At 51.3% G+C, this 23,894-nt stretch overlaps 6 protein-coding genes across 6 annotated transcripts; 4 read left to right on the top strand and 2 right to left on the bottom strand.

Annotated features, from left to right (window-relative positions):
* Positions 1-281: 281 nt before the first annotated feature.
* On the top strand, positions 282-5,815 carry LOC117641042. The gene is made up of 10 exons (XM_034378138.1): positions 282-353; positions 508-910; positions 2,344-2,476; positions 2,576-2,703; positions 2,807-2,935; positions 3,343-3,546; positions 3,652-3,856; positions 4,298-4,533; positions 4,669-4,844; positions 5,544-5,815. Exons 1-10 carry the CDS (start codon positions 282-284, stop codon positions 5,706-5,708), a joined length of 1,851 nt encoding a protein of 616 aa, XP_034234029.1. The 3' UTR covers positions 5,709-5,815.
* A 1,672-nt stretch (positions 5,816-7,487) lies between these two features.
* LOC117641041 lies at positions 7,488-12,837 on the top strand. The gene is made up of 5 exons (XM_034378137.1): positions 7,488-7,604; positions 10,174-10,238; positions 11,370-11,641; positions 11,755-11,915; positions 12,780-12,837. Exons 2-5 carry the CDS (start codon positions 10,202-10,204, stop codon positions 12,835-12,837), a joined length of 528 nt encoding a protein of 175 aa, XP_034234028.1. The 5' UTR covers positions 7,488-7,604; positions 10,174-10,201.
* On the top strand, positions 12,827-15,402 carry LOC117641503 (WD repeat-containing protein 74). The gene is made up of 8 exons (XM_034378883.1): positions 12,827-12,981; positions 13,250-13,508; positions 13,595-13,799; positions 13,900-14,001; positions 14,087-14,184; positions 14,277-14,475; positions 14,622-14,762; positions 14,849-15,402. Exons 1-8 carry the CDS (start codon positions 12,924-12,926, stop codon positions 15,245-15,247), a joined length of 1,461 nt encoding a protein of 486 aa, XP_034234774.1. The 5' UTR covers positions 12,827-12,923; the 3' UTR covers positions 15,248-15,402.
* A 533-nt stretch (positions 15,403-15,935) lies between these two features.
* On the bottom strand, positions 15,936-17,107 carry LOC117641505 (40S ribosomal protein S18). The gene is made up of 4 exons (XM_034378886.1): positions 16,951-17,107; positions 16,396-16,581; positions 16,129-16,322; positions 15,936-16,047 (listed from the first exon to the last, which is right to left on the bottom strand). The coding sequence occupies exons 1-4, from the start codon at positions 16,951-16,953 to the stop codon at positions 15,972-15,974; spliced, it is 459 nt and encodes a 152-aa protein (XP_034234777.1). The 5' UTR covers positions 16,954-17,107; the 3' UTR covers positions 15,936-15,971.
* A 102-nt stretch (positions 17,108-17,209) lies between these two features.
* On the top strand, positions 17,210-22,241 carry LOC117641501 (eukaryotic translation initiation factor 2-alpha kinase). The gene is made up of 17 exons (XM_034378879.1): positions 17,210-17,617; positions 17,930-18,056; positions 18,140-18,290; positions 18,372-18,549; positions 18,640-18,814; positions 18,894-19,052; positions 19,203-19,461; positions 19,547-19,751; positions 19,869-19,980; positions 20,060-20,286; positions 20,366-20,509; positions 20,593-20,898; positions 20,985-21,135; positions 21,211-21,357; positions 21,429-21,611; positions 21,682-21,846; positions 21,924-22,241. Exons 1-17 carry the CDS (start codon positions 17,481-17,483, stop codon positions 22,158-22,160), a joined length of 3,063 nt encoding a protein of 1,020 aa, XP_034234770.1. The 5' UTR covers positions 17,210-17,480; the 3' UTR covers positions 22,161-22,241.
* Positions 22,242-22,968: 727 nt separating this feature from the next.
* Positions 22,969-23,789, bottom strand: LOC117641506. Its single transcript, XM_034378887.1, has 2 exons — positions 23,470-23,789; positions 22,969-23,378 (listed from the first exon to the last, which is right to left on the bottom strand). The coding sequence occupies exons 1-2, from the start codon at positions 23,558-23,560 to the stop codon at positions 23,137-23,139; spliced, it is 333 nt and encodes a 110-aa protein (XP_034234778.1). The 5' UTR covers positions 23,561-23,789; the 3' UTR covers positions 22,969-23,136.
* Positions 23,790-23,894: the final 105 nt, after the last annotated feature.

Raw genomic sequence — 23,894 nt, 5'->3', positions numbered from 1 at the left:
GGCAAACGTTCCTCCGAGGTCTCCGAGGCAGCCCTCCTTGGCACGAATCAACCAGCGCTGTTTCCATTGCAGACTCCAACGTGCTGGGCGTGGGGCCCGCGGGGCCGGCCGGGCCCCTCCCCCTCCCCCCGCCCCCCGCGCTCCCCCCGGCCACCATCCACTCGCTGCGGGGCAACATCAGCACCCTCCTCGACAGCATCCTGTACCGGCCGGCCGGCGCCGCGGCACGCCCAGCACTGCCCGCGTCCTTGGTGCCCGCGCCGTCCGACGCCGTCGGCGCCATGACCGTGGACGCCACCGCGGACGCCACCAAGGAGGCCGCCGCGGACGCCGCGGACACTCAGGACCAGCCGGTAAGCCGACTCACGGTGCGCAGCGTGCGCAGCGACACTGCAGTTTTTACAGTGCCGCGTCGAAACAGCCGGCCAAGTCGATGCAAAGCGCCGCAACAACAACAAACTCCGAGTAACGCACTAGAGATGCCAGTTGTTTTGGTTATCCGCAAAGGCGCGGGGATTTGAAACTTTGGCGCTGTTGGCCAAATCCCCACCCGCAGGCGTTGGAAAGGTTGGGGTGGGCCTCGTCCTGCGCGGGCAATCTCATTTGCGGAGAAGTCCGAACCTCAATGGACACTTGACGTTTCAAAGGCCACGTCAAGTCTCCACTTCTACTGTGAATGTACCTAATTCTTGTCCCGCCCCGGGTCGCTGCGTCGCTGCGTCGCTGCAGTCCAGCAGGCTGTGCGCCGCGCTGTCCGACGGCTCCACGGGCGTGTGCTACCCCGCGGCCGAGTGCCGGCGTCGCGGAGGCCGGTCCGAGGACGTGTGCCCCGGCCTCGGCGCCGACGGCTCGGCCTCCGCCAGCGGACCCTGGAGCGCCAAGGCCTCGGCCGTCAGCGTGTGCTGCGTCTGTGAGTACCGTCAACGTGTCTGCTGAGCGCTTTAGGTTAGGTTAGGTTTCGTTAGGTTAGGTTACGTTAGGTTACTTTGGGTTACGTTACGTTAGGTTTGGTTAGGCCACAGCGTAAAGCACACACACGCCCCCGCACGCACGAATACACACTCTTACACACACCCGCGCACACACAGACAGCTTCCGTCCGTCCGACCAACGGGACCGCCACGCAGCGCACCGTCTTCCGCGGCTTTAATTCGAGCACCGCGCCGTTCCGCGCCACGCCGTGCCGCGCCGCGCCGTGCCGTGCCGCGCCGTGCCCCGCGATGCTCAACCAGTGAGACAACCAGCAAAGTAAGTTACATCCTGAGCAGGGCGGCTCCCCGACCGTGAAATAGCGAGGAGCAGGGGGCCGCCCGCCTGGCTGGCTGGCTGGCTGGCTGGCTGGCCGGCCGGCCTGGGCGTTGCGTGGCGGTCCGTACTCGGAAAAGAAAAACAGTGCGCCACAAGGTCACCCTATCGCTTTGGAACGAGGGAGCACCACATGGCCGCAGAAAAAAAACACAAAACGAAAACGAAAATTAATCTAGTTACAGACGATTGAAGCGCCCCAGAAGCAACGCTCGGCTTCGCTGGAATTGGCTTCTCGTTTTCGCCCATGTTTGCTTAGCGACGCGGTTCCTTCGTCAAACAATCTCGAGACTGTTTCGCGAGGGAAGTTCTTCTCGGAAGTGGTCCCAGTTCCGTCAGTTCGTGGATTTGATGTCAGTCTGGCGGGCTGGCGCGCGTGCCCCGGGGGTGCGAGAGAGACAGACCGCCGGGATTGCATTGCCTGGCATTGCCCACTCGGAGGCGGCCTTTTGCCTCCACTGCACTGTCATTACAGCACTGGGTGGGCTGCTCGCTGCCCGTCGGCGCCGGCTAGGCGAGGGAGGGGCGTTTAGCTTTTGCACGAGTGCCTCCGCCTCGCCTCTTTGTTTTGCTCTTTTTCCTCCGCTCCCCGAGGTGGGTCCGGTGAGTCAGTCGCATTAAGGACAGTGTCAAGGGAGCGGGGCGGCGCGCCACGGTCGGCCCGGAACCACCCGGAACAGGCTCGCTTCGCGTGGGCCTTCCCTCGAACTGGCACAAATTGGCAGCCAAGTGTTACTTTCGGCTGTTGTCACCAAGACAATACAGTCGTGGGCTGGGTTGGGGTTGATCTCGACTATTCGGCGTGCTGTCCTTGCGGCGGGGGCCGGAGAGGCCGGCCGTTCATTTATTCCGTAACTCTTCGGTGCCGGCCGGCCGCACCGGACGCACCGGACCGCTGCAGTTTCGCCAAAGCGGTGCTGGCGTGGGCAGAGCGGGCGAGTGGGAGTGAGACGCGTTCCACCGCACACGCACACTGGCAATAAAACGGAAGCAGCATGCAGCCCTTTGCAGTGTGCTTGACTCCTCGCCTTTTTCCAGTTCGGCACTCGTGCGGGGATGTGACTCCGGAAGCGGCCGCCTCCTTCCAGTCCCCGGACTTCCCCTCCAGGGCGGCGGGGGCGCTGGCCTGCGACTTCGACGTGGTCGTCCGGCAGGACGTCTGCGCCGTCAGGTAGGACGGGACTGGCGGTGTGCTTGTTTTCGGGCGGGGTCACGCGACACGCCCGACGCATCGCGCTGTGCCACGCTCTGCCACGCTCTGCTTGCGCAGGGTCGAGTTCGTGTCCGCGCTGGTGGCGCGCAGGCTGGGCGGAGCGTGCGACGTGGACCAGCTCCTCATCCTCAACTCCGCGGACGGCCCCACCGCGCCCCTCTGCGGGCCGCTCACCGGCTACGTCAGTGAGTAGGGCAGCAACTACATTCGTCGCGCTGGCGCCGGCTGGCGCCTGTCGGCCTGTTCGGCGGACTCCTCTCCTACCTTCGTCCCTCCGTTGTGTTGCAGCCACGGTGGCCGTGTCCCCCGGGCAGAGCAAGCCGCTCAAGGTGGCGGCGCTCATCCAGAGCGACGGGCCCAACTCGTGGAACGTGCAGCTCACGCAGCTGGCCTGCCAGCGGCTGCCGCGACTCGAAGGTATGACGCGTCACTCGCACTGCACGACGGGCGGCCGCCACCCCGCGCTGGCACACCCACACAGGCACGCCCACACAGGCGCATCCACACTGGCGCACGAGGGCGGGCGAGGCGCGGTGCCTCCGCGGGCCCCGGGGAACTGCACCGCATTCCCGGCCCGTCGCGCCGTCGGCGGGGTGCTTGCAGGGGGTGCATGCGGGGGGTGGCGGCCGGCCCTCGTGTCACAGACGGATTGAGGGCGGCGGCGTCCCACTGACCTGCACCTCCACCCCCGCCAGCCCCTGCCAGCCCCGCCAGTGTCACGTCAATATGCACACCAGAAAAACGGCGGCGGCCTTGCACTGCATTTCCTCCTGTGATTGCACCAAAACGTACATTTTTGACACCGCCTCCGCGTCGTCCCGCAGCGCCCGTCACCTGCGGCCGCCAGGTGGCGTCCGACCCCGCCGCGGCCGTGCCCGGCCCGCCCTTCAACTACCACCACCACGACGGCCTCCTCGGCGGCCTCCTCAGCCAGCCCCCGCTGCGGCGGGTGGGCGCGCCGCACGGCAGCAGGCAGCCCGGCGGCGCGTGGTGGGACTTCCCCGAGACCGTCAGCACGTTCCACCAGAGTGAGTATCGGCGCGGCATCGCCTTCCCGGCCGCCGTCCCGGCCGCCACCAAGGCGCTCTCGAGATGACCACCGCGTTGGCGCGTCTGCCTCGCGTCTGCCGCAGGGCTGCTGCGCCGACAGCTCCAGCAGCTGCGGCAGCTGGGGCCGCACGCGCACCCGCACCTGCAGGAGCGCATCGTTGGCGGGCAGGACGCGGCGCGGGGCGAGTTCCCCTGGCAGGTGGCCCTGCTCCTCGACCACCTGTTCTTCTGCGGAGGCTCCCTCATCAACCACGAGTTCGTGCTCACCGCCGCCCACTGCCTCATGACGTAAGCGGGGGCTGCTTTGACGCGGGGAAGGGGGGGGGGACTTAACCCCGTGCCGCCGGTTCGAAATCCCACCACGGGCAAGCTGTGGCGGTGGCGTCCACTGGTGACCAGTCCCGTCGGCCGGCCAGAGCCCCTGCGGCGGTCGGCGTAGGCTGGCCCGCAGCGCACCAGGGAGTTTGGGTTGCCTACCCTGGAGGGTGCAAGGGGCTTTTGAGAACTGGCGGGCGCCCATGACCCAGCGCCCATGGCCTGGCTTTTGACTGAAGAATTTGGTATCGACTGGTAAGCGTTCGTCTGACACCATAAACTTTTTGAAGTTAGCTGAAATTCACGATGTCGAAATTTCGGCGGCAAACGGGTCTTTGCTTACGCCCCTCGGAGCCTCCAGGCCCAAGACTGGCGAGCACCCTCTCTCCATGGTTTGACGGAGCCACTTTGCAGGAGAGACACGCCCGTCGGCAGCCTGCGGGTCGTGCTGGGGGCGCTGGACCTGACGGCCTCCAGGGAGGCGGGCAGCGAGGAGCGGGGCGTGCGGCGTGTGCTGTTCCACTCGCACTTCCAGCCCTTCCTGCTGGACCACGACATCGCGCTGCTGCAGCTCCAGCAGCCCGTGGCCTTCTCCAGCGTCATCGCGCCGGCCTGCCTGCCCGGCCTGCAGGGCCTGCACTCGGGTCAGTCCTCCGGCCTTCCGGCTTCCGCGTCGACAAGTCTCCACCGCACTCATTCCGCGCCCCGTGGGGGCGTGAGGGAGGCCGACGACCGCCTGCCTGACGGCCGCTTTCCTGTTCCAGGCGGCCCTCCCGCGGGGATGCCGGCCTGGGTGACGGGCTGGGGCATCACGTCGTTCCCGGCGGGCGACCCCAGCTCCGTGCTGCAGCGCCTGGCCGTGGAGACCCTGCCCGTGGAGGTGTGCGCGCGCCAGCTGGAGGAGCCGCTGGGCCCGGGCATGGTGTGCGCCGCCCCCGCGGGCCACCAGGGCACCTGCTTCGTGAGTACGCCCACGCCAAGCGTAGCCAAGCGTACACTCCAAATCCAGGGTGTCTATAAACTATACGCCTTAGGCGTATGCCACAGAAATGGAACTGCCTTAAGGCGCCTTGATTCTACACGCCAAAGGCGTATACCCCATTGAGCACCTTTTGCAGATAGAAGTTAGCATGTCAGCACCATTGGTCGAAGGAAAGGTGCGTGCATTGTACACACCCTGGATCATAGGCACTGAGCTCAACAGGACTCAAGGTGCGTAGAATGTAAACACCCTTTAAGGCCTCGGTAGGCATGGCCTCGGCCAAGGGCGGTGTTTGCATTCTACGCACCTTGAGTCCTGTTGAGCTCAGTGCCTATGATCCAGGGTGTGTACAATGCACGCACCTTTCCTTCGACCAATGGTGCTGACATGCTATCTTCTATCTGCAAAAGGTGCTCAATGGGGTATACGCCTTTGGCGTGTAGAATCAAGGCGCCTTAAGGCAGTTCCATTTCTGTGGCATACACCTAAGGCGTATAGTTTCTAGACACCCTGGATTTGGAGTGTAGCCAAGCGTAGCCAAGCGTAGCCAAGCGTAGCCAAGCGTAGCCAAGCGTAGCCAAGCGTAGCCAAGCGTAGCCAAGCGTAGCCAAGCGTAGCCCAGCGATTCCAGGATCGCTGTCGCTGTCTTTGCCGCTAAACACGAGCTTGGTGTTCCAGGGCGACAGCGGAGGGCCGCTGACGCTGGAGGCAGCCGGCCGGGCCTACGTGGTGGGCGTGGTGAGCTTCGGCGTGACGGGCTGCGCCGCGCTGCCGCACTTCCCCGACGTCTACACCCGCGTGTCCGAGTACCTGCAGTGGATCCACGTCAACGCCATCCCCTGACGACCTGCGCCGCGTGCGCCACCACGGCGACCTGCGCCACCACCCTCGCTGTTTCCATTTCATTTTTGTATTTTTACAGTAGGATTAAACAATTTTGAACTATCGCATTGCACAGAAATTTGTTTCCTGACGGTGGCCGGAGGCGGCGGCGGCGCCCCTGTTCTGGGGCAGGTACCCTGAAACCGACTTGGCCACCCTCTTTACAAAAAGCAGACACGTATTTGATTCATCACTCGACATTATTTTTCCCCGCCCTTTTTTACACGCCCTCGCCAAAGCAGGCGAGCCAACTTGATTACAAACTAGAAACTTTCATTTTGTTTCGTACTTCTTTTTTCCTCCGGCAAGGGGCATTTTATCAATATTTATACGGAGAGCTCCACCGGCCACACCGCCACACTCCGGAGGGGAAGGGAGTAGAGAGAAAGAGAGAGGAAGAGGGGGAGGGGTGCCGAGTCCTCTCGAAGAAGAGGCTCTCGGATTTGCGATGCAGATCACTGTCCCGGCGTCGCCCTGCTGCTGTGCCAGCGCGGCGTGCCGGCGTTCACACGACTCAAACCTGCCAGCAGGCTGAGTCCAATCCCAACAGTGGACTCGCTGTCTCGCGTGCACTCATGAGGCGGCCCGCTGGGGTGCGAGAGAGACAGCGAGAGAGACCAGCAAAAGAGGCGTGCCTCGTGCCGATAGGTCTGAATGACTCACGGCGACGTTGCACTGCGCGGCCATCGTCACGGCTGGGGCGAGGGCGCGACGCGGCGCATTATTGTGGTCGTCTGACGACGAACTTTCTTTGTTGACTTGGAAACCTCAACTTTGTGACGATCATCTCGAAATGTCTTTGCAAGCAAGCAACAGTCGCGGTGCGGCCCGTGCGGCCCCGCCTACGCACCGCGGCCCCGCGGGGAGGGCTGGGAATCGCGCTCCATTAGAATGATGAGACTGGACACCCCGAAGGGACACCCGCCCCCTCCCTTTTGCCTGGGGACGTGCACGCACACAGACCGGTCCACACCGCGCGCCACGCTCGGACTTAGACTTAGAAGATCGGCCGCCCAAAATTTGGCCAGAGTTCCAACATGACGCCGACGACGCTTTCCCCACATCTAAATCGCGCCAGTCAACGGGCCTGGTTTGTACGGACAGGGACTCTCCCACCTCTCAGCCTCCGTTCTGGCAACGCGCGCCCTCGGCAACGGTTCATTTTTCCGGGCATGATGGACCTGTGTGTCCGCCAGACAGATTGTGTCTGTCTGTCTGTCCGGCGCCTATCCACCTCATGACGGCTCATCCTACAGTGGCGCGGTCGGCACGGCACCCCAACCCGCGTCCGGGCGCACGGGTCACAGTGCCGAGGGCAGTGCCGAGGGCGGGGAGGAGAGAGGACAACCAGGATGGTTCTCTAGTGCGCCGAGTGTATAACATATTTTGATCCCCGTCCGGGCGTCGAGCAGTATTCCCCGGCGACTTTAAACTCTCCTTAAGAATCCCGCCGCGTTGCCGCCACCCTGGCCGTATCAAGTTACCGCCGAGCGAATCCGTCTTTTCGTCTTTCCGCGGATCCACGCTTCAGAGTGAGAGAGATGGGAAATTGCGACGCCACCTCGCGTGCCACGTGAAGTGACGGGCACCTCTGCCCGCCCCGAGATGCGTAGTTTCCCCAATTACAGTTCTGTCTCCCCCCCCCCTCCGCGTCCCTCCCTCGCCCCGCTCCAGGAGGGGGTAGCGGCCGCGCGCTAGGGGCGGCCGGAGGGGCGGCCAGGCGGCCAGGGGCGGTGCGTATAAGAGGCAGCGGCGCGTCGCGCCCCGATCCAGACTCGTCCACGGCTCCAGCAGGCTCCAGAGGCTCCAGAGGCTCCAAGGAGCAGCTTGCGGCGGCCACCACCGACCCACCCCAAGGTGAGTCCCGAGTCCGAGTCCCGGACGCACTGCCGCCCTGCCGCCCTGATGCACGTCCTGATGCACGTCCTGCTGCGCGTGTCGCTCGCGTGCAGCTCCCCGGGCATAGAGGGCAGTGCCGCGGTCCGGCTGCCGGCCCGCCTCGCCTGGCTGCGTCTCCAAAGACCGCGCTTTGGGGATTCGCACGGATTACGGCGAATTTCTTATTGCTACGGATGCTTTGCGCATTTGATCGACGCGCGCGGATCGTGGGGCAGTTTTCCCGCGAGTGTTTTGCAGCTGTGCACACCCAGAAAAATGGTTTCTTGATTTTTAATTTTCTTGGTTTTTATAGAAAAAAAGTCTTAACACAAGAAAATTTTTCTGCATACATGAAAAATCTCATTCAACGAACGTTAATGAAAGCAGATGATACTCGTTTGGTTTTCTTATACGGGGTAGTATGCGGGATCATTCCGAAGATAGTATTTAAAATTGTGTATGAAACAAAATACACAGACCCGAGCGAGCTGGCCGGTGTTGGTACTAGCCGTGCCGAGCTGTGGCTTGAACCGCCCGCCGCCGAGCCCGAGCGCCCCAGGCCGGGCCGAATCGGGAGGCATTGTTGCGCGATACTCCGCGCCGTGGCAGGCGGGGAGGGATTGTCAATGCGAGGAGGAGGTGCCATTGTTTACGCCCGGTGCCGCTGGCGCTGTACCGCGGAGGGATTGTCGAATTCCGCGCAGGCTGCGCCTCATTGCCAGCCAGCCAGCCAGCCAGCCAGCCAGCCACACGCACCAGCCCGCCCCGGCCGCCAGCCCCTATTATATTGTTAGGATACGCGCTTGGTTTCTGGACTCGAGAGTAAAAGCACGCTGACACCTTCATTCGTGTATAGTAGTTTTAAGTATGTTTCAAGTGTGAAGGTATCATCTGCTAAAAAAAGTTTGGATAAAGAAAAATTCTTTTTTAACAAAAACCAAGAAAAGTTAATTTTTTCTTGATCCAAGAAGTCATTTTTTTTGGTGCAGTGGCCTCGGAGAACATACGTCCCTCGAGTCACCCAGAATGGGGCCTCCCTCTCGGTCGCACCCAACCACGCGTTTACCCTCACAAACTGAAAGCCCTCTGCCGATGGTGAAGTTCGGTGTTTTGGATCACACCCTTCAGTTATCGTTTCGTCAATTGCTGTGACGCACCTAATATCAGTAATCGTATCGTCGTGTGCATGTCTGTTTGAGACTCGAAAACTAGTTTTGTGTAAAGGCGCCTGAAGAGGCTGAAATTGAGAAAATTGCGGTCTGAGTCAAGAGTTTAGACTTGTTGAGACCCGCATTGGAGTTCTCCTTTTGTAAATATCATGCGACTCGACGGCGTTGCGAGCTGCGACCTCTCGGCGCGCGCACCACCCACACCCACACCACGGGACAACAATCATAGAATCACCGGAAAGGAAGCGGAGGCGGCTCCGCACACACGACACGAGTCGTTGTCGATGCGCCCCTGCGCCCCGCCCCGCCCCGCCACTGTGATAATGGACGTTGTTTGAAAACGCCCCCGAGCCGCCAACTCAATCAGAGAGTGGCCGCCGCGCCGCGCGCCCCGAAGGACCTGTGTATTTTAGCCGCGAAGTAGCCGAGTTGGCGTGTGCCGGCGTGTGTACATCGCGTGTTTGAATAATTTATGAACTCCCGGGCACTCGCAGGCAGCGGTATTGACGCGTATTTGTGCACGCGCGCTATCGGTGCTCCTGGCTGAAACGAAAACAGGTGGCGGGCCGCGGTGCCGCGCGTACTCCAACCCCTACCTAGCGCACGCCGTGTGCCCAGGGCGTCGTGTACCGAGCCATTCCCGTGTATTTGCGATAGTGCTTGACTCGCGAGGCGGGGGGCGGGGGCGGGGCCCCGGATCAAAAGCTCCATTTCCAGGATTTGCCTTCCACGCGGGAAAACTTGCCGAGACGCCATTAGCACACAGCCATCGGGGGCGGCTTGCTTACCCGATCGTGCCACAACAAACCGCTTCGGCTCCCAGAAGAGAACCGTGGACACACTGTACACAGGCCCGCAGCGCTGGAGTCCGTATTGCAGTTCGTCGCAGACTCTTTGAGGAAAATTCTGCTTCGACGGTTTTTCCAGAGGTTTCTCTAAATCAACATTGAAACGATAAGCCTCTTTCATTCCGAAAGCACGACCCTCCCACATTCGTCTAGTTAAAAAATACCCCTAAGCTCCCTCCCCTCCTCCCTGAAAAAATAACTACACCCGCTTGGCGTCTTGTCTCTGAACCGACTGGGCACAAACCAACATATCCGATACAACTCGCAATTTTACCGCAGTTGGGAAATTTAAACTATGGGCGCAACAACAATTGTCGCGCCGTATTGAGGCCTCCGGGAGCTCGGTGGTCAACATCGCGCTCGATTCCAGAGCTCGAAACAAAGCAAGCACAGCCGGACTCGAGCACACAGCGACGACGCGGACTCGGGCGGGCCGCCTCGGGGACCTCTTCTCCTTCCCTGGCGACGCCATGGCGACGCTTGGACAAACCGCAGCCGCCGATCACGGGTTTCTGCTTGTTGTGTTTGCAGTGTGCGAGGCGCGCGAGGGAGGACCGCCATGCTGAACCTCGCCCCCATCGCCCTGCTCATGAGTGGTGAGTCCCTTGGTCGCCTCGACCGCCTCGACGCCACGACGGAGACGGAGTCGGACGGAGTCCACTTGGTTCAAAGTCAACCCACGGAACGGAACGGGACCGAGTCATGTTTAGCGACTCTGGAGCACAAAACGCGTCTAGAGTTTTGGCCGCCTGCGCCGGTCTTCTGGCCCACGGTGCGCGAGCCGTGTTCATAATCAGGCTGCAGAGCACGATGCGGATCGCGTATCCGCTCCGGGACGGGCAGCGCCGTTCTCAAAGGCCGACCCTCCTCCTTGAGGGGGTGCCTTGTTCGCCTTGTTCGCTGCGCGCGAGGCCAATGATACTAATATGGTGGAGCGGACTTCCCTAACTACGCTTGAATGCGAACCACTGAACCACGCTGCCGGTGATGAGTTCCCACATCGCGTTCTCCGCCCACTCGATGAGGTCCCTCTGATTGGGCTCGAGGTGCTTCGCAGTTCCCCAAGCTTGCACTTTGCTCTGCACTTGCTCTTCCCTTTTGTTCGTAATACTAGGGAAAAGCTCATGAGCTCTCGGTACATGAGCTGGAGAGTAACAGAAAAGTACCCCGGACGGAAAAAAAGGGCTCGGAAAAGGGGCACTTGCCCTTGAGAAGTCAGTAGCGCAGCGCGGACGGCGTGGGACAAAGCTGCTGTTCGAGGAATTAGCATTCATGGGGTCGTGGCTGGAAGCGGCGAAGCAACTGGAAGCGCCCGCGCGCCCCATGGAGACCCGCTCCGTTCAGTGTCCCCCCCCCCCTCGCCGCAGGCAGCGCGGCAGGTGCGAGGCCCTTTGATGCTCTTTGTGGTGTCACAAGGCGCCTTGAGGTTGGAGGCGCACCGCGCCGAGTCTCGTCCGCCCTCTGCATCCGCCTGGCTCCTCCCTCGTTCTGCACTGGAACCAACCGGAACCCCTGCCGTCGACAGGGTAGACAGACCCGCCACACACGGAGAGCGTCCGGTTGCCTACGCCGCCGCAGCAAGGGGTCCTGGCCGCCGCCTTGGCCGCCAAGTTTGGGCGACGTGACGTGACGGCCAGCCCCGGCGCGCGACGTGTCCGTGACGAGAGCGTGCCCTGCACGTGTCGTCGGCGACGTGCCTCTCTTCACCTCCGCCTTGCTCTCCGCAGGGCTGCTGCTGTGCCTGCTGGTGGGGCCGCTGTCGGCGCAGTCGTGCACGTCGTGCGGCCCCGAGTGCGTCTCGGCCTGCGGGTCGCGGCGCTACCGCACGTGCTGCTTCAACTACCTTCGCAAGCGGCGCTCGCCCATGGCACCCGGCGCGCCGCCCTCCGAGCAGCTCGACCTGCCCGCCGCGGGGCCCGCCTCGGACGCCCTGCAGGGCCTGCCCGACGACCTCCGCTTGCAGCTCGTCGTCGTCCCCAACGACCAGGATGGCCAGCAGGTGCGCCCACCAATGCAACTGCACATTAGGCAGTGGAAATATCCCCGCAACGACGCGACCGGTCCCTCCCCATTCAAAATGTGGCTAACGACTGTCGTTTTCCTTTCGCACAGCAGGAGTTCCCTCCACCCGGCAGCTTGACGCAGAGCCTGCTGCACCGCCTCCTGGAGGCCCAGGCAGTCGATGCGCAAGGCGGCGATGGCGGCGGCAGCGTTGAGGGCACCAGCGCCCCCGGATCAGCCCCCGCGCCGCCGCCCCCGGCTCAGCGGCACAGGCCGGGCAGCGCGCTGGGCGCCGGCGGCGGCCCGGGGGCGGCGGCGGCGGGGAAGGACTGGCTGGCCGAGCTGCGACACCGCGTCGGCCTCGTGTACAATGTCTAAGGCGCGGGCTGCGGGCTGCGCCGCCTCGGGCACTGTCATCACCGTCATTGTCAGTGGCGAGAGGAGAGAACTGGCGCCACGGCGATACGCCACGCTCGAGAGACTTTCAATTTGAGTACCAGCTGTAGAACGGGCTCCGCCGGGAGTATCGACTGGTTCGGTTCTCTCTCTTCTGCGAGGTCCGTAGACCCGCGCGCGCTGGGGGCATTTACTATCTATTACATTGCAGGACGTAGCCGCCGTTAGGCAGGTTCGCGGCCTCTTAAAAATTAGTCTTTTGGTTACAAAAATAAACGAATATTTATGCCCCTCTTTCGACGAGGTTTCTGGGGGTCTGGGTGAACGCCAGCTTCTGGGAATGGCTTTCCTGCGATCGTTAATCTACGCTTCTTCATATGAGTTTACTTGCAAAGACTGAAATATGGTTCAGATTCTGGCGAGCATAGCGACCTAAAGTCGCCGGAACAGAGTTCATTTCGGGAAAGCTGGCCTGCGTTAGTGGCTGAATGAGGCGCACCAGCCCTAAGTTTCCTTAAAAGATTGAACGTGGCTTTAGCCTTCTCACCATCATCGTACTTCCCCGTCGTTTCCATAAAACTGAGGATCGATTGACGTCAGTGGGGAAGTGCATACGATTGTTTGGTCTGTTGATTTGATGTATGTGTAAATAAATAATGTTGTGTACAAAATAATAGATAATTGAGTTGACTCAGTCATTATTTTTTATTATTTTTTAAGTGCTTAAAACTTCTGAGCAGAAAGTGTCTCACGAAAACCAACCTACACATCGTGCACTTCAAGCAGACGCGCCTTTAAGGCCATTACATTTTCTCATACTAGGACGGACACACAGCTATGCAAAATTCTACCCTACTTTAGCAGCCAGCCAAACATCAAACAACATGTCGTTCAAAGACGACTTTAACATTTTCATTGGCGCTAAATATGGCATATTCAAAGGTAAACGGACAGCTGTCGTGTTTTCTTTTAGTTAATTTCCATTGATCCAGTATAAACTTGCGTTTGTGTCGCTTGCATGGGACACAAATGGATACGGTTTGTCCATCCACGTGTGTTTCTGAGGTTAACTCCTTATGAAATTCTATGTATCATTCTTTGTAACTGGTTGCTTTCGACGAAATTTTTACTTTTAAATTTATCTTTTCTGTAGATTGATGCTTACATCACTTCCATGTAACCAAAGATTGTTGAAACCATTCTTTTTCAGGTGTTAAAGCAACAGAGGGACAACCGCTCATAACAAAAAGCATAAAGAATGTCAACTTCTTGTCAAAAGACACTGACGTGACAGCGATGTCCTGGAATGATGAAAATGAAGAATGCATCTTAATGGGTCTTTCTAATCAAGTTGTTTCTACGTATGACACCAATGCCAAGTATTTCAGTTCTAGCACCAACATTCAAACGGAAACGGAAAAACTGGGGAAGAGTGAAGGCAGTATTTGTGGCCTCTCTAGATATAATGGGTGAGTTTGGAAGTGGTTTTATGTAGAGAATTAATGCCATGTTCATTTTTAATTGTTTTACTTGCTTCTTGGTTGTTCCCGTTTAGAGCTTTAGTGACAGCTACGGAGTCCGGGCACATAAGTGTTTTTAGATTAGAAGATGATCAATGCATCAACATCCATGCTGGAGGCCCTGTTTCCAAAATGCGACATTCTATGTCAAATCCCTCTATTATTGGAACAGGAGGCTTAGAAAATGAACTCAAACTTTGGGATTTGAACACAGGGAAGAAAACCTTTGAGTCTAAAAATGTAAGAACATTTTTTGCAAACATAGTTTTTCACTTTATATATAAATAATTAGAAATTAATTGTTTATTTTATATGCTTGTTTCTTATTTTGTCATGTCAGGTTCCCCTTGATTTTTTACAACTCCGTGTGAAAGTTTGGGTGACTGATCACGTCTTCATGCCATCTTCGGACAATGTGGCTGTGGGTAGCAAGTATGGTTATGTAAGTCTCTAGGGTCATTTAGTGTCCAAGCCTTTTTGAACTTTTTTTAATATGTTCAGCTAACCTTTCAGGGTTTATCTTTCAGGTTCGTCTATATGATCCCAAAGCTCAGAGAAGACCTGTAGTTAACGTTAATATGCCAGAGATGGCAGTAACATGTATCGCTTCTACAGGAGATGACCAGTAAGTTCCTTTCAATTTTATTGTATTGTAATGCTTCACTAACTTAGTATCTTAAAAATATTCTCAGTACTTAATACTGTCTCTTTTTCCAGCACTGTACTGTGTGGTCTAGCAAAAGGTAACATAGTAGCTGTTGACTTGCGCATGGGTCGAACAGCTCAGAACTACAAAGGGTTTGTTGGTGCTGTACGTGACATTGCATGCCATCCTACGGAGCCATACATAGTTAGTGTTGGCCTGGACCGCTTCTTACGTGTGCATCACAAGACTACAAAGAAGATACTTCTGAAGGTATGCTTGCCAAGATGAATGGTGTGCTCTGGTTCATGAGAGGACTGGCTTAAGAAAACAATCTGCATGCAAGTAGTGCATTTTGTTTGTTACCGACATAGTAATAGGTGTAATTGCATTTAATCTCACATTTTTGTACATTTTAGGAATACATGGTTTCTCGTATGAGCTGTGTTCTCATGAGATCTAGCTTTGATTTCAATCACAAAGTTGGAAAGGGAAGCCAAAATAAGTCACATGAGAAAAAAGCTCAGAAATTTGAAGATATGTTTGATTCAATGGAAGTGGTAAGTTGTGCATATTTTTTTAATCATGTTAGTAATGTTTTGATTCAATTTCAATATTGCATGATTGTATTTGTATTTTCTTCCAGGTCATAGATGGACCTAGCAAAGAGAAGAATTCCAAGGGTGTAACTGAAGTTCCAAAAGAGACTGAAACACCTCCTAAAAGGAAAAAGTCTCTAATTGTAAACCCATTTTCTGACAAAAAGAAACGTTCAAAACCACTGGCAGAAAATACCTCTCCCAAGACGTCACTAGTGAGACAAAGTGCAAATTCTAAGGAAACACAACCAGAAGATTCAGATGATGATATCATGATTTTAGATGAGATAGCAGCTGACTCACAGCAAAGTAAAAGTGAAGGTGATGAATCAGATGTCGATGAAGCAGATGGTGATAGTGATGAACTTGATGAAGAAAATGACGACAGTGAGAACAATACTGAAGTAGCCCATAAATCTGCCAGTAGAAAAAGGAGACGGTGTTAAAGCTTGTGTATATTTTTTGGCTTAAGTTTGATGGACAGGAGCATTTTCTGTAACTATACTTGACTTAGTTGTTCCTGAGCTTGTATAGTGCAAATGAAATTGTTCATGTACACAAGTATAAAGTTTGTAAATAAATAAATAAGTAAATTACTAAATTTAGATTTGTTCTTGTGCCATTATGAAAAAAAATTGGTTTCAGTGGATGCAAGAGTACCTTTCCCATTGTAGGGATCTAGGTGGGGCTCTTAGACTGAAAGGAAACCTGGGGCCTCGCTGGGCAAAAGAGAAGATAGGAGTGAGTCAAGTGGAGACGGCTTGAAAAGTGTGAAGCCTCAGGTGAAGCCTGAGTTGAGTTGTCTGCTCGGACGACACTTACTGCATCATTGTCCCTCGCCCATGTGGCTGAACGAGAGAGAGGGACGTTCCGTTTACCGCTGAACTGCAGACAACCTGTCGGTTGGCAGGAGACGCAGCAAACAGAGACTTCCCTCTACTCGCTGGCCCTAGAGTGCCAGCCTCCAAGTCTGGGCTGCCCTTCTGAGACACCTAAGCTATGTCGAACTAGCGTTTAGTTCAAAACTTGTCTAAAGCAAGCTAAGTAAGTTGAGCGATGACTGACCCCCGGCCCCACATTCGAATGGATTCAAAAAGGTGCATGGGAATCCTTGGTAAACAAAAACTGCACAAGTAAAGAAATGCGCATCTTTATTACAGCAAAAGGCTCCTACTTCTTCTTAGACACTCCCACAGTTCTTCCTCTACGACCAGTAGTCTTGGTGTGTTGACCACGCACACGGAGGCTGAAAGCAAAATGACAGCATTACACACATGCTAATTTTTTCCAAGGATTGAGAAGGGAATCCAAATTAGGCAAAACTTACCCCCAGTAGTGACGCATTCCTCTGTGGGCCCTGATCTTCTTGAGCCTTTCAAGATCATCACGAAGTTTTGAATCAAGGTTCGAGGAGGTAAGTTGGTTATATTTGCCATCAACAATGTCCTTTTGCCTGTTCAAGAACCAGTCAGGGATCTTGTATTGCCGGGGGTTTGACATAATTGTCACAATCTTCTCCACCTGCAGCAACATTAAGGATGTAATTCACTTCCACAAAGAATGAAAGACACTTGTGAGTACAGTGAGTGTATACCTCTTCCTCAGAGCACTCTCCTGCCCGCTTGTTTAAGTCAACATCAGCCTTCTTCAGAACAATGTTTGCATAGCGACGTCCAACACCCTTGATGGCAGTCATAGCGAACATGACTTTTATCTTGCCATCGATATTTGTTCCCATAATACGCAGGATGTGCTGGAACTTTTCGGGGATTACCAGAGACTGCAAGAAAAAAACAATAATTGTCAAAGCAGACTGAGACAATCAATTGCAAAATAAAGATAACACAAAATCAGAATTGGACCAAGATGTGTCAGAAATGTTAAACTGGAGAATGTATCAACACGACAAGTCTTCGACACAGTTTAGGGAGGAATCAATAAACAAGCAAGGACTAGGAAAACAGGAAAAAATGGTAGAACACCCGAAAACAATGACAAAATTGAACACACGGAGCCACTCAAAAGAGAGTAAACTAAGGTTCCGAAACGATGGGATTTAAACTTTAGATGAATGAACTTCGACGAGTGTAACAGTCGTTGTAACATAAACGGAGACTTGAATCAAAGATTGAATGGATTTAAAACGTACCATCTTGCCGGAATTGGTGGGCAACAACGATTCGACGAGACTGCAGTCCAATTCCTCAAAGAATGGGTGGCTCGCTTAATAAAGTGAAGATTTGAGGCACAGACACGGCGACACGTTTTCAAGCACGGTAGTCCTAACCTAAAAAAAAACCACCTAAACACTATCGATAGCGTCACTCGATATATCGAGGCCACTGCCTTGTCGAAGTTCTGTTACGTGTTGGGTGAGTTGACAACAAGAATAACAAAAAATCAACAACAACACTGTTGAGTCGAACAACACAAGGAGGTGGAGCAGCAGGATCTGAGTGAAATCTTAATATTTTGAGGGACAATGATCAGGAGTTCCCTTACATCATTGTCTGCTTATTATTTGGAGGTGATCGAAGTTGAGGTGAAGCTTCGGATCGACCACGCCAGTGCTTGCAATGCACCTGCGAGTGGATGTTTTGGACCTGTCACCAGTGTGGGGGAAATGCCTCTGTGAATAAGGTTGCAAATAACTACCAATACCTGTTGATTTAGTCGGAAATGGGTCCCTTGTTCCGAAACTTGTTGTTCAAGACTCTAGTTGCGGCTTTGGTATCGTACTTCATCATAGGACCTTCACTTCAGGAAGACATCAAGGCACTACCTGACTGCAATACGAAAGCTGCAGGTTTGGATAGGTTGGTGGTTCACTGCTTCTGAATAAATGCTTTGACAGTCATAGCAGCACTGCAACCTAAACTGGCAGTTCATTCTAAAAAATTTTATGACCGTATAGAACTTTTTTACTTAGTTCAAAATACTTCCCTCCTAACATGATGCAATGTGTTTCTTGACCCAAATCGACACTTTTATTTTGGTTACACACTGTTTACCATATTTCTGTTTAAATGCCCTAATTTTTCTACTAGGTCTAAGATAACTTGGGCTTATTTGATAATGACACCTTTCCGCATGAGTGACTCTTTTCTAATGCCAAACTTAAATTTCAGCTTTGTGTTAGTGAGCACCATAGAAGGACATCTCTATGCCTTAGATGGGAATGGTGGCGGGTCTGTGCTATGGAGCATTGGCACTGGGCCTGGTCCGATGCTTTCATCTAGTATCCATAATTTAGAGGTAATCAGTTTGTTTGATTAATTTTTAAATTAAATTTGAATGTTTCTTTCAATGTGTTGTTTTATGCTATTATTTTATTGCAGTTGGCAAGAGATGGACAATTTTTACGAATGATTCCATCTTTGAGTGGTGGCTTGTATCAATTTAATGGGGAAAATGTAGAAGTCATTCCGTTCACTGCCGATGATCTTCTACAATCTTCATTCTTTTTCAAAGATGACCTTGTTTTAACTGGTAACAAAAAATAATTCTGTTTCTGTGTTTTGATCTCTAGTGTCATTTCCCTATTTTCTTTTTAATTGTTTCTATTATCAGGTGGAAAGGAATCAAGAACATATGGGATTGATGCTAAAACAGGCAGTCTCTTGTATGAGTGTTCAATGCGTGGATGTGAAAACCTAGTTGGCAATGTCTCTGATGTTGAAGAAGTTTTAGTTTTAAAAAGACTTACTCACACTGTTCGAGCGGTGGAGCCACGCACCAGCTTTGAAAGGTACAAATAAGTGAAGTTCTTTGCTGTATTTTTTGTTGTTGATTTGTATTGGTCAGTTCTCTATTTAATTAATTTGTTTGGTGTCTCTAGATGGAACTTCAGTGTTGCTCGACATAATGTTAAGCTTATCCCTGACCCTGCAGCACTTTGTCATGGAAGTAAACAAGTATCACAGTTGAATTTTGATGTTCGGGTCATTGTGCCTGATGGACTAGTGTGTGGCATAAGCCAAACAGATCCTAAAAATGTTCTATGGCAGCACAAAGTAAGTTATTCATCAATCTCTCAGTTCTTACTACCTGTAACTCAGTTTGACTTAAATTCATTTTCACTTTTTGCTGTAGTTTGACTCTCCAGTGGTAAGTGCTTGGGTAATGGATAGAGGGGAACTAAAAGAAGTGGATCTCTTCAGTGGACTTCAGTGGAATCATGACAGAGCTCATGGTCATGACAACTCAGTTCCATTATCACCATCTTTATATGTGGGCATGCATCGAAAACAGGTAGGACTATTAGGTAAAAACAGCTTTGTTTTTTTTTCATTCAAACTTTTCCCCATTGCTTCTCAAAACGGTTTGCCCTGCCCCACCCCAAGGATTTGATGTTTTTTAAAAAATATTATATTTTTACTAGTATCTTATCTTGTGTTTCAGCTCTACATACAAGAAAGTGTGCAGATGCAGAAGCACTTAGGGGACACTAAAAGTCGACAGAACTTAATTTCAGATGAGTCCAATTACTCACGCATACCCTGGCGCCCTGTACCTGCAATCCCTAGCAATGCACTTGGATTATTGACTCATGTTAATGATGGTAGTGATGATGGCATGGTTCCTCAACTAACAGATGAATCAAATCAAGCTGTTCGCACTACAGCCATGTCTGTACTGTATGCGTCTTCATATGTCAATGGTAAAACTTCCATGTACAAAATTTTCTTTTTAAATTCCAAATTATGTTTTTGTGGTCTAACTAAGATGACCTAAATACTTTGCAGGAAATGGATTTTACTTGTACTCTTCTGAGGCTTTCAAGAAATCGAAACAGGCACAATGTGGCTTGATAGAAAGTATCGAAGGAGAGGAAAGTGACAATGAAACCTTTGAGGAACAGGTTTCACGACCTGATGTAAGGCAGCCCCAACCATCAAAGTTTGATGAAGAAGCCCAGTACATTATAATAACTTCACTTTGGTATTGGTGGTGAGTTCTGATTATTTGCTCATAAATGTCATCTCACCTTGTCTGTTGTCTGATAATCAAAATTCTTGGGGAATTATGTATCTTTGATTTCTTTCTTTTTCGTTTTTCATTTTGAAGGAAAGAGGTTTTGCTCATCAGTATTGGCACTGCTTTTCTCGTGAACTGTATGCTTCCCCAGGGATTTCTACAAATCATGTGGCTACGCAGGCCTTTGGAACCTGTTACAGAGGTGACTAAATTGCTCTATGATTCTACTACCCTTTTCAACTGAATACAAAATCACTCTTAGACACTTATGTGACTTTCAGGAAGGAAAACTTCTTCCCTTCACACACCCTCCTGGCACTGAAATACCACCTCTAGAAATAGCGCAGGAGGAGCGCCCTGCCACTCCGATTCTTTATAGCTCTCGTTATTTGCAAGAGTTTCAACCTGTCCAGTGTCTTGGCAAAGGCGGCTTTGGTGTTGTATTTGAAGCTCGGAAGAAGTTTGATGACTGCCACTATGCTGTAAAGCGAATTTCTTTGACCAATAAGTATGCCATATTAGATAACTGGTAGTTTGAAGAAATTTTTCTTGTTCTGGTAAGCAAATTTATCTGTTTTTCTTTTCAGGGAAGAAGCAAGGGAAAGAGTGTTACGTGAAGTGCGTGCTTTGGCTAAGCTGGATCATAACCATATTGTGCGGTACTTCAATTCTTGGCTTGAGAGCCCTCCCCCAGGATGGCAGGAAGAGCAGGATAAAGAGTGGGCCTCCATGTAAGCAAGGATTGTCTTTGCAGCAATCGGCCAATTAGCTTAACCTGTAACTAGCTTAGTATTTCTTTTAATTTTGTACTCAGGTTCAAGTCTTCAGGATCAATGTATGATGAAGCACCAAATGATCAGACAAACTATTCTGAGACATCAAGCCAATCTTTCCAACCCTCTCGGGAAAGAAGACTCACAATTCAACAAAATTCAAACACTGCTTTTGGCCTAGACCAACAGAATGACGCAGTGTCAAAAACATGGAATGAGCTAAATGTTATTCCTAGACGGGACATAAGTGACTCTTTTATTGTCTTTGATGCTTCTGGTGATGATGATGGAGATGAATCTGATGTGGAAGATGAAGACAAGGAGGATGAAGAAGAACTGGATAGAAGGTACATTTACATAAGTCTATTTATACCACTTCTCTCCTCTTTTCTCAACTCAATCAGATAAAAGTTTTGTCTCTTTGTTCTTGTAGGAAAGACAGTGTTATATCTGTAGGTAGTTCATCAACTGGGTCAAGTGCAAAGTTGTTACCCAATAAAGAAAAGGCAGCTCGGCCAAAACACCTCAGTATTTGCACTAATAATAAAAGAAATAATACTACAGTATCATATTTATTTATTCAGGTACGTATCACACACCTTTCAAATGGTGCTGGTAGCATTATTTCTGTACATAATATAATATTCCATATATTTTAGATGCAACTTTGTCGAAAAGATAGTCTCAAGGATTGGTTACAAAGTACACCCAAAAGGGATTACTTGAATATTATCAACTTCTTTGAACAAATTGTAATGGCAGTAGAATATGTCCACCTCAACAATCTCATTCATAGGGATTTAAAGGTAAATTTTTCAACATTAGTTTGAACAACAATAATTAACCCGTATAAATAACACCAGTTAAATTTTTACAGCCGTCGAATATTTTCTTTTCAATGGATGGTCATATTAAAATTGGTGATTTTGGTCTGGTTACCACCATGTTGGAAGAAGGTGAGGAACAACGTACACCACTAGACTCCTCAAGTTCATCTGGCTCTTTTGGTGAGCGCCATACTGCTCAAGTGGGAACAGAGTTGTACATGAGCCCTGAACAGGTAAGGTGATATCATTATTGTGGTATGTTGACTCTTTTTCAACACCATAATGGAATTTTTAATTTGACAGCGAAAGGGTAAACCTTATAACTACAAGGTTGATATCTACTCATTGGGGCTCATCCTCTTTGAGCTGCTTGTCCCTTTTGGTACTGAAATGGAACGAGTACATGTAATGCAAAGTTTGCATAGGCAGAAATTTCCACCAGATTTCTCCAAAACTTACCAAAATGAGGTTAGTGCTAATTGGCGGTTTGCTCCTTTCTGCTGACTCCTTAACATATGCAATCACATGATTTGATCTTATTTCAGTATGAACTATTAAAAATGATGTTAGACCACCGCCCAGAGAAAAGACCTACAACTTTTGGTATTCGAGCTCGTCCTCCTCTTCGAAATCGCCAGCCTGAAGAGATGTTGTCAGACCTGTCAGAGGAGTGCCAATTTGAGCTCCCTGCCCGTCAAAGATCATCAACATCTGTGCACAAGTTGTCCTCCTCTTCGAGCAGCAGTGTGGAGTTCAATGCACTCACCAACCGGCTCTCATAGTTTTGTACTAGTCTCCAAATCTTTGTGATATTTCACTGTACTTTATTCACTGTTGCAGTTTTCCTTAAAAAAAAAAAACAAAATTGTGCATTTCTATTGACTTTCATAATTATGCTGTCTTATTCAGACTTTCAGCACAGATAATGTTGCTTGGTCAGAGAGTATGTTTCTTTCATTGGAAAAACTGATCTGTTTCAAAGATGATTCATTTCTTGCTGTAGTTCCATACAAGTGTTTGCAAAATAGTGTGTATTGTTTCTCTTAATATTAAGTGGTTACATGTCACTACGAAACACATGGATAAATTGGAAAATATGCAAGTACTTGCTGCCATTCCATTTTGCTATTAGTCCACAGAATATTGTTAGCATATTTGACATGATCTTAAAATGACCATTGCTCAGTACTGTTTCAAATTGAAACTTAAAATGTAGCCCTCTATAAAAGATCAATTGGGGTATAGTTAGTGTCAGTGTATTTGAGTCTTAATTTGTGTAACTCAGTGCAAATAATTGTGATATTTTGGGATGTTTCAGCATTCCACATTGTTGTGTACTTGACTTGTTCATCATGGGACTTAGGTAAATGTATTTCTATTCAGAATGATAGAAAATGTTACTTTTCCTTTGAATTTTTGTGCATGTACTGTCTTAATTTAACTACTATCATGGAGTGATCTGTTTTGTTTACTGAGTAAACAGACAATGTGTTTAGGCCTTCACACTGAAAGAATCTTTATCATGAAGATTCTCAAGTACGGAATCAACCACTCAAGGAGTGAACGTTGTGAAATGTAGTAACATTGTGATAATTTTGAGCTGTTCCATTCTTTTTTATTCTTAAATAAGTATGTTCTTTAAAACAATAAATTACATACATGGAAAGTAAATTTGAGATAGTTTAAATCATTGGTCCTGGTCCTATCAAATCATCTGTAGACTACGCTTACATAAAAAACCAAGCTCCTACAAATATGTTAATCGTCATTTACATAAACAGTGCAATCCGGGCTTAAAGTCACTACATTACCGGACGTGCCATCACCACCACTTTCTATCCAATCAATTTTAACCTCTGCCGCTTCAGTTGAAAGGTTGTTGCAATGCGATGAAAGTTGTGCCTCTGCCTCCTTCATGACTGCCACAGCTTCTCGGACTCCACTCATAACGTCGGGGCTAAGTGAGACTGCCATTGACAACTGTAGGTCATAACTTGTCTCTGGAAAATTAAATATCAAGTAAATTATTCGTCTCAAGGGTCTAGGACAGTGAATGAGCTGCGACCCAACTCTTAGACAAGGTTCACTCACCTTGCATTGCTGCGACTTCATTTATCAGCGAGCGGATGTTGGATAGTACTTCGTGAAGATCACGGTTTTGCTGAAGCAGAGATTCGTCCATTTTGATGAAATTCCTTTATCTTTGCAAGCGTAAAAGTTTATAACCGACTACAACGAAGCTCTAGTCGTGCCCGTCGTGCATGAGGTTCAAGACGGAATTCGATCCTTCGCCCGCGCATATCACAATGTGGGTGCGGTCCTAAACGAACATACTCTGACGCTCTTTTAAAACCGTTAATGACCCCTTGAGCGCAGCCATGGAAGATCTCTGATGAAAACATAGGAAACCACGGAAACCACTCGTTTCGTCATTTAATCCCTTTCAAAGAAGAATGGGAACCTCAGTAAAGTAATACCATGGTTACTTATTGTTGCGTTCGGTCTTTCTGTTTCGT

This window comes from Thrips palmi, unplaced genomic scaffold, assembly GCF_012932325.1.
Source record: "Thrips palmi isolate BJ-2018 unplaced genomic scaffold, TpBJ-2018v1 HiC_scaffold_15, whole genome shotgun sequence".
NCBI classification, from domain to species: domain Eukaryota; kingdom Metazoa; phylum Arthropoda; class Insecta; order Thysanoptera; family Thripidae; genus Thrips; species Thrips palmi.
The sequence above is the reverse complement of the archived record's forward strand: the minus strand, read 5'-3'. Positions and strand labels throughout refer to the sequence as shown.